The sequence below is a fragment of the Vollenhovia emeryi genome, unplaced genomic scaffold (genome assembly GCF_000949405.1).
Source record: "Vollenhovia emeryi isolate VEMERY1.0 unplaced genomic scaffold, V.emery_V1.0 DF939622.1, whole genome shotgun sequence".
NCBI lineage: Eukaryota > Metazoa > Arthropoda > Insecta > Hymenoptera > Formicidae > Vollenhovia > Vollenhovia emeryi.
The window spans coordinates 18,300-27,773 of record NW_011966744.1 but is presented as its reverse complement, the minus strand read 5'-3'; the positions used below and the strand labels follow the sequence as shown (position 1 = coordinate 27,773).

Genomic DNA, 9,474 nt, shown 5'->3' with positions numbered 1-9,474 from the left:
TTGGCCAATTATCGGTTACCATGTATCGGGCCAAGCATTGGCCCTGTTGTTAAGTCTGGCAAGTCCTATATGGGAAGCGAAGGATAGCACCCAGCGCGAAGCGTTGCTACCGGTGTCGTTAAGGGAGACGCGATAATCAATATGTGATCGTCTTTTGTTGTTTATTGGATCGATCGTCTCTCTGGTCAAGTTTAGTATGTGCTAGCACATCGTGAAATAGCATATTTCAAAGCTCGCGAATTACATAGAGACCGAGTTCTTGTATAAAACATAGAGGCCGAGTCCTCGCTCAGATTGGATCTCCCCTACCGCGACATATAGTGTGTTAAAGTTCATAGCGTTAAACAACTTTGTGTATATAGTTAATAAACGATTGACGAAACTAGAGTGTGGAAATAAACTCCCCGCAACTCCTACAACACACGTATTTTATCTTTATGTCGTTCTTGTTTTGCTAAAAAATGTCAAAACACTCTAATATTGATATTGAATTATAAAATTTATTTTTCTGTTTTACATATGTATGTTTATGTTCTAATTATTCAGCAATTTCCGATAAATGAAGCGTAAAGGAATTAATGTTTCAAGATGAATGAATTTGAACAGGTTATTTTTCTGAAATATCGCTTATCTTATCATAAGCTAATTATCATAAAATAACTTTCTTATCTCTTATCATACAATCTTATAAAAAGTGAGGAAATTCCATTTAATGTACATTTAAACGTGACGGCTTTGCGTTTAATTGTAACAAAAAAGAATACGAAAAATTATGGCATACGCCAACGGTTTATTCATCTTTGCTCTTACGATTTCTTTTTTCGAAGAAATCTATGGACATGGAATGCTTATGGAACCTGTGAATAGAGGAAGTGCTTGGAGGAAGGGATTCAAAACACCTATCAATTATGACGATGATGGAAATTATTGCGGTGGTTTATTTGTAAGTGTGTCTTCTTAAACATAAAATTAAGAACTATCCTTATTTTCCTGCAAATTTGTTAATCTTTTTAACTATATTCCTAAATGTTGTGAAGGCTCCCAAAAAGAAAATATGTAGAAAGGGAAGAATGCCAATGTGAGCTAGAAATGAACGGAAAACGGTTCTCACAATTTAGAAACAAAATTTCTCTTTAATATAAACGTTTCGACCCCACTTCGGGTCTTCCTCAGTATGACTACCTACAATAAAACAATCGAGAATACAGGATGTGAATGCAATACTTTTGATATAGATTGGTAGAATAATAATAATCAGTTACCTCGTTTAAATCGACTAAAGCGTAACTTAAGGGATCAGAGTGGTATATGATTTGAGAATCATTCCTCTATCAGCGATAATCCCAGTGTATCTCTAAATGGTCCCAGACATAAAGAGGACTGAAAGACTCAGGTCGATAGAGGGATGAATCCGTTACAAAGGTATTAACACGACTGTGACACAGCATTATCGAACATGTGTGGTAAACATGACAAGGTAAAATTGGTCATGTGTCGCAACTTACCGAACAACAAAAAATGCGCAAAATTCAATTTGTGTCCCAATATATCAGCAATTGTCATAATAATTAAAACATGAATTAAAATAAAATATAAAATTGTAAAGATAAAAAATTAAGTCAGCAAAACTAAAAAATAAAAATTGAGAGAATAAATAAATTTGAAATTGTAAAAGTAAAAAATAAAAAATAATAAAATAAAGTTTGAATATCGGGAGTCGCATCTATCCAATATAACACGTACAAAGCTTGATTAATGTCAAAATTAAAATATAATGGATAATCGTCGAGAATTAAAGTTAGTCAAACAAACTTGAGTCAAACCATTAAAATTGTAAAAATTAAAGTGTTAAATTGTTATAAATTGACAGGTGTTTGGTCAAGAGATAAAAATGGGAATAAAGTCAGTAACAAAGTTAAAAGAGGTAAAACCATAAAATAAGTAAAACTAAATTAATAGAAACACTAAACAATTATCTGTCATTACCGAACATAGACACTCCGGCCATGAATTTGATTGGGATAATGTTGAAGTCTTGGGTGAAGAATCTTTTCTTTATCGGCGTCTCATCTCGGAAATGATTTGTATTAAACGCCAAACTAACAGTTTCAATTTGCAGAATGACACGGATCTCCTGGGTGATTTATATAATTTAATCATCCAGGACCTAAGCAAAGTTTGATTAGTAAAACTTAATTAATTAATTAATTAATTAATTTAGTTTTACTTATTTCATGGTTCTACGTATTTTAACTTCATTACTGATTTTATTCTCATTTTTATCTCTTGACCAAATTCCTGTCAACTTACAACAATTTAACACTTAAATTTTTACAATTTTAATGGTTTGACTCAAGTTTGTGTCTAATTTTAATTCTCGACGACTATCCATTATATTTTAATTTTGACATTAATCAAACTTTGTACGTGTTATATTGGGTAGATGTAACTCCCGATATTTAAACTTTATTTTATTATTTAAGGAGGTCCAGGTTCAAACCCTGGCTGAGGTAATATTGTTCGCAATAAATTTTCTGTATTATAAAAATTGCCAGATACGGTCAATATAAATCACTGATGTTGTTAATTACTTCTGGCGACTTTTAAGAATATTCTTACTAATAAATCGTAAATTTGACCTGTAATTTGTATTTTTATTTTCACTATTTATTTATGATAGGTACTATGGCCATCTTTTCCTCACAGTTTGAGTAAGATGGTCACTTTTTTCATGATAAGTTGGCCACACACTCGACATATAATAACAACGTTATCTGCAAGATTATTATTATATGTCACTGTGGGTTGCCAAAATGATCAAACTGTTAATTTAACATGTTCTGAAAATATTAAAAATTAAAAATTAAAAATGTAACTAAAAACCTATTAAACAATGCAATTAAGAATTAAAACGACTTAAGCTGGCAGAACTTTTTTTATTTCATTGAATAAAATTACGACGTTTCGACCAGTAATACTGGTCCTTTTCAAGTACTTTACGTTACACCTATCAATTGTTACAGCAAAAATCTACAAAAAATATTTAGTGACAATTAATAACAGTAAATCAGATTCGAAAAAGAAACTTAGATGAACTAACTTACAGGAATTAAGCGGTCGTAGTGTACAAAAAATTTTTTTTTAAATTAATCAATATCCATTCAAATGAAGAAATCAATTTTTCACTCCGCACATTGACTGACATACGTCCGATCATGCAACAGCCCAGACAGAGACTGCTCAGTTTAAGTTGAGTCGACATGACTTTCCAAGTCATCCATGATTATGTCGGCTAGTATGGGGGACAACGGAGATCCCATAGGAGTACCAAAGATCTGTTCATAAAACCGGTTATTGAACGAAAAGCTACTTGATTCTAGGATAAGTTCAATTGTGTGTAAAAATTGAGATAGACTTACAAGTTTAGTTGCTGTCGAAATTTCATCCCATCTCTTTTCTATGCCTTTAATTATGAGGTCTTTTGGAACATTGGTGTAAAGAAAAGTTACGTCTAAAGACACCATTATTTCATCATGTTTTATGGACAGTTTATTAATGTTAGATGCAAACGTCCAGCCATCTTTTATGTGTAAAAACATCGTAATTTAATTCTTTTTCATCACTGGCGACTTACCATTTCCAAAAAACTTATTTTTATACACCTTGACTGAAAAAATGGTGTTTCATTGAGAGGATGGTTTTCCAACTCAATTTTAAAAAACTATGGGCATGATTACGCTACACTTATGAAGACTTGGCTGAAAATTGTGTCGATTGTGATGCATCCTATATTGGCCAGACAAAAAGACACATTGAAACGAGGATTAAGGAACTTCATAATGATATCAAAAAACAAATAGTTAATCATTCTGTCGTCAGCAAACACCAAACTGGTCTCAACCATGATTTCGATTGAGCCAACCCTATAATATTAGGCATAAAGAACCACATTACAGAAAGAGAGAGATTGCTGAGATGTTTTTCATTAAGAAACTTAAAAACACGATTAACCTCCAACAAGACACTTATTCAATAATGCAAACAAAACTAAATATTTTATTAAAAGAGCGCCTTTTCTAATTATATTATTGTTTATTTAAAAAACTTGGCGCTGCTAAACCAAATGTTAATTATACTTTTCCTCCTTCCTTACAAGTACTAAACTCTCTCTTTTTTTTGTGCATGCGTGTGTGTTTCCGCGCGCGCGTGTGATTTATGAAATAAGGATTAGAATTAATTGTAAGTTTAGATTGTATACTTACATGTATCCAACAATTAAATTAGAAAAGGGCCATCTTTTATAATATAATACAATAAAATATTTATTTGTATGAAATTTGTTTGCATTATATTTTTATTAAATAAGAATAAAAAATTTGTCTCGTTATGTTATTATTTCTTTTATTTCTTCCGATAAAATTTTATGTTCGATTGTTTAGTTATAACATTTTAATATCAAAAATAATAAAGTATCTAGTTTGTATAAATATTCATTTTAGTTTGCGCCATTTGATGATACCATTACTTTTGTAGAGAAGATACTTTTGTAGAGAAGATAAAAATGTTTTTTTTCTAATGAAATATAATATCCAAATAATTAAATTATATAATGTTTGATTGGATGGCGTTTATAATTGTTGTCAGTTACAATAGCAACAGTGAAAAGATCTTTCAGTACATTATAGAAGGTAAAAACATGGTTACATGTCTAAATCAAGAAGCAAATGATTGCAAATGATTAAAAGAAATTTACAAAGTTATAGGCCAACTCGGCCAGAACCAAAGAGAATTGATCTTTCTCTTTCAATTAAAGTTTTATAAGTTACTATAAAAAATTCAAAATTTTTTAAAATAAAAAATACAAAAATATAAAAGAAAAATGCAAAACCGTTTCTCGATTTACATTTTTCTTGTCGCGGTGAGAAAGCTTTAATACTAAAACCTATAAAAATATCAAAGCATTTGAATCAAACGGAAGTGATATTTTACGTTATGCCCCCCCCCCCCCTGGAAAATCCTGTAGACGCCCTTGCAAGAGGACACTTTTCAATCAGAGATCAACTATAAGATTGCTATAGGATTCTTTTGACCTGAAATATTTAACGTAAAGAATTATTTAGCGCCAGTAGTTGTCATGCAATTTTCTACATTGCTGAAATATTTAATTGAAACTTTTTTCGTACAGGAACAAATAAATAACGATGGTAAATGCGGCCTCTGTGGCGATGATTATAAAATGCCACAGCCCAGACCAAATGAAAATGGTGGAACATATGGAATTGGTACCATTGTTAAAACGTAAGTGTACTTTTCAAAAGTTATTTAGTAATACAAATTGTTAAATTTGTAACAAACAGGGAAATACTAATTAAAACCCCAATAAATATAAAAAAACTGCATAATCTAAGTTAATAATATATATTTTCATAAGTATTAGTAAGTGTATAAGTGTATAAGTCAAGATTCTTATCCATTTTAAAAATTTTCTCTTTCTTTTTATTCTCAATTATTGATATTGCATCCTCATGAGGGAGCTTTGTTTTCGTGAAAAAAATTATATTGCAATTTTCAATGCCAGTGTGTTTAAAATGTTTTAAAGCGTCAAAAACATTTTTAGGAAAATAAGCGCGTGCGCGCGTACTTATGTGCGTGTGTGCGTGTGTACGTGCGTGTATTGTGTATACATGACCATGTACTATTAAAAGTAGCTAACAATAAGTACTTATTTTTTATGAGTAAACTAATTATTTTATTCTATTCAGTATTTATTTTCTTTTCAATTCTTAAAAAATAGTATTAATTTTTCTTATATCGTAATAATTCTTATGTAGTACTTTATATTTGTAGATATAAAACAGGACAAATAATTGAACTAGTGGCTAAACTTACTGCAAATCATATGGGTCACTTCCAGTATTCAATTTGCCCTCTAAACCATAGCAAGGAATTAGAAACCGAAGAATGTTTTGCCAAATATCCATTGAAAATGGCGGATGGCAAAAACAAATATGTACTACAAAGTCCTAACAGAGGAGATTATAAAATGAATGCTTTCTTGCCACAGGATCTTACGTGTGAGCACTGTGTACTCAGGTAGATAGAAATATATTTTTGTTCAAATCCCAGAGAAAACACTAAAAAGAGCAGCTGATAATATGAGTTTTGATCAATGGATTTATTTTACATGTAATATATCATAAAAGTATAATGTATGGGTATAGATATCTCTAACACTTCATTTGTCCAAATACGTACTTTATACAGGGTGTCAGACTCGTTTGTAGCCAAACTAAAAATTACGGCACATTGGGTTAAACTGAGAAGAAAAGCCATGTACAGTTGTGCAAAATTAGCAATAGTTATCGCGTAATTGATAAAAACGTCTGGCCGAATGAGCGCACAAGGAGCGAAAGGCCAGACCTGGCAAGCATGCAAAATGATTTATTTGTTTATATCTCCTAGGATACAGTAGCGAGAGGTGGAGTCACGCATTGAGTTACGAGCGACGTGACTCCACCTCTCGCTACCGCGTCCTAGGAGATATATGGTCTAGGAGAATTCTAGGAGAATGAGGATTAAGCTAGTATTAGTGGTTGTGGTTGTGGGCTACAACATAGCTTATAGTGCACTGTATTGAATCAAATTTGTTTCATAGGTCTATTCGTTTAGTCTATAGCTATTCGTTATTGAGTAAATCATGTAATATCAATCTGATTGTATTTTATCACCACACACCATATATCGCGTGTGCGTGTGCGTGTGCGTGTGCGTGTGCGTGTGCGTGTGCGTGTGCGTGTGCGTGTGCGTGTGCGTGTGTGTGGTGTGTGGTGTGTAGTGTACGGTGTATGGTGATAAAATACAATGAGATTCACATCGATTGAAAACGATTACTAGATTATATGTTAATATTATAAAAAATAATAGAACATTTATCAAAAATTTCTGACAACAAATCGGATATTTATAAAGAACACGATAGAATTATATGTATAGACTTTTTCTTATCTAATTCTATCGAATCTTTTAAGTAGGGTTTACAATTACAATTATTATAGTTAAATAAGAAGTATTTTTAGAATAAATTGGATAAACATGTATCATTATAACAGTTTCTCAAAAATGTTGGAGGAACTATGATAATACCACAGTATTACTACCGCAAGAAGTAACCTCTGCGCGTTGCGCCGTGCGCACTGGCAGTCAAAAATATGTCGTAACTATTTCTTTTTATAATTTAAAAACTATGCTTGGGAGAAAATTTAGGTAAAAGAAAAATTCTCGATTTTCGCGATTTGAATGTGAAAATTCTCGGAAATCCAATTCTTGGAACTTTAGATAGTGCCACCTCTTTGCTGATCATGTTCTCCTGATACTTTGTCAGTTTTCGAGATTTGCGAGTTTCGCGATTTGAAGTTTGAAATTCTCGGAAATTTAATCCTTGAAATTTCAGATAGCCTAGCGAAACAGTAACAAGTTAACCGCCGCGCCGGCGTGGCCGCTCTCAGGTTTCTTTCTGGTTGCTTTTGAAACAGGGCCGCTCCTGAGACATGCCCCACTATCGTGAAGTAAACTGACCGTCGCTGGAGTGCGCGCGGCAAGGGGACAAAAGTACGCGTTTGTCTCAAAAATTCGGCTAGAAGTGCAAATAATTCCGAGCACTGCATTAAAGCAATGTCACTATAAAACAATTGTAAAGTAAGTAGCATACTTCTCGACAAAAGTGAATCCAATCTACAACTGTACGTGAGTATATTCCAAGTTCTTGCTCAAGAAAACGTTGTCGCGGTGAACGGATTAAAAGGAAATAAGCGATAAAACGACATGCAATCGCTATTGGTAGTCGGCTTTGTGCAAACCATGTTCCAGTTAAAGCACTCACTTTGAAATTACACCATTGCTTGCGTCTCTTCTTATGAAGTACTTTATAATATGTTGCATGGCAATGATATTGAAATTTACAATTAGACAAATTCGGTGTAAGTTTTACTATTGACACACATTTCGGATATTTAATTTCATGCGCAAAAATACCCTTCGCAATCAAAAATTCGACAAATGCAACGTTGTCGTCGCAAATAACTAAAAATTCGTACAGACGCATGATACTCATGTAGAATATTATACATTACGACTAAAGAGCATAGACAGTCGATCCCAAAGGTAAACAAAGTCATGAGAGGTATACGAGTACAATAGCATAAGCGCTACCTTAAGATATTTAAGTGTATTCTATGTACCTGTACCAATGTATTTATCGTAGTGGAGCCCCCTGCAGGGGAGGGGGGGCGAAACCCACTGGATCCACGCATATAATTCTTCCCGCAAAGCGAGGTTCACCGCTCCCCCCCCCCCCCCCACGCGGTAGATTACGCCGTGAATTACACACATTGGTGTGGGTTGAACCTCGATTCGCGTGGATACTTGCATGGGAACTGCATGCAAAATTATCAAACTTTTGTGGTTAATAACTTTTTAATGAACGATTTCCCCCGATTAAAACCTTCTGAAGGTCACTCAGGACATAGACCTTGACAATATATGTCAAGGTTAAGATCTTCGGCGAGGTGTCCCCTAATGTAAATAAATACCAATTTTTCTCTTTTTTAAGTTTTTATTTCCATTCATTTAATTTCTAGATGGGAATATATTGCTGGAAATAATTGGGGCACGTGTGAAGATGGTACTCATAAGATGGGTTGCGGACCTCAAGAAACCTTCAAAACTTGCTCTGATATTCGTATTATGCCTTAATTATCCCCTAATAAAAAAAACTTACTGCAAAATGTACGAAAAGATTACTTATATTAAAATACATATTTATATGTATAAAACAATATAAGGCAACGTTTGTTATGTAATTTACCAAATAAAGAAATAATGATCAATGATATTGGATGTTTTCTTTATTGTTGAATGGATATGTTATGCCAGATACCCTAGATACCAGATACCCAATAAACATCAAATGTAAATGTTATACGTATAACACAGAAGTTACAAGTTACATAATGTTACGCCCGCGTTCGAAAAGCGACGCCTGGTATCGTGGCGAGTTGCCACGATACCGATTTCAATTATTTGTAAACGAGTTGTTATATCGATTTGAATTCGAAGTTTGGCTTCCGAGCTAAAGCCGGGATTACGATGAACTTAACGTAACAGGACGCGACGGGACGTGAAGTGACGTGAAGTGAACTTAACGTTAAGGTATTTTGTGAAATTACGATCGCCGTAACGTGTCGTAAAACAGCGTGCATTGACAGCGTTGATTTTACAGCGTTGGTAATTCAAAATGAATTCTGCTGTGAGGCATTATCAATTTTGTAATGTAATTTTGGCCGGATATTTGTATCTTCAACTGCGGAAAAGGAAACGAATACGAACCGTTGGTGTGAGAGAGATTTTTTGGAGAAGAATCCAGTTTGGTGACGGATGTAACCTAACCAACAATACCAAATGTCACTCTTGAATTCG

The 9,474-nt window shown here is 33.3% G+C and overlaps 1 protein-coding gene across 2 annotated transcripts; it reads left to right on the top strand.

The window, feature by feature from the left end:
• The first annotated feature begins 567 nt into the window (after positions 1-567).
• LOC105557090 lies at positions 568-9,465 on the top strand. Of its 2 annotated transcripts, XM_012004236.1 has the most exons (5): positions 568-606; positions 828-943; positions 5,186-5,298; positions 5,848-6,093; positions 8,637-9,465. In XM_012004236.1, the coding sequence occupies exons 2-5, from the start codon at positions 845-847 to the stop codon at positions 8,749-8,751; spliced, it is 573 nt and encodes a 190-aa protein (XP_011859626.1). In that variant the 5' UTR covers positions 568-606; positions 828-844; the 3' UTR covers positions 8,752-9,465. The 2 variants fall into 2 exon arrangements, with proteins under 2 accessions (XP_011859626.1, XP_011859625.1); XM_012004235.1 differs by lacking the exon at positions 568-606 and having other exon boundaries at positions 716-943.
• Positions 9,466-9,474: the final 9 nt, after the last annotated feature.

What these genes read in the sequence shown, in the direction of transcription:
- LOC105557090 (XM_012004235.1), top strand. Translation starts at nt 773, where the DNA reads ATGGCATACGCCAACGGTTTATTCATCTTTGCTCTTACGATTTCTTTT. An exon ending in ATTATTGCGGTGGTTTATTT is followed by an intron (nt 944 to 5,185) that starts GTAAGTGTGTCT and finishes TTTTTCGTACAG; the next exon opens with GAACAAATAAATAACGATGG. An exon ending in ATTGGTACCATTGTTAAAAC is followed by an intron (nt 5,299 to 5,847) that starts GTAAGTGTACTT and finishes TTATATTTGTAG; the next exon opens with ATATAAAACAGGACAAATAA.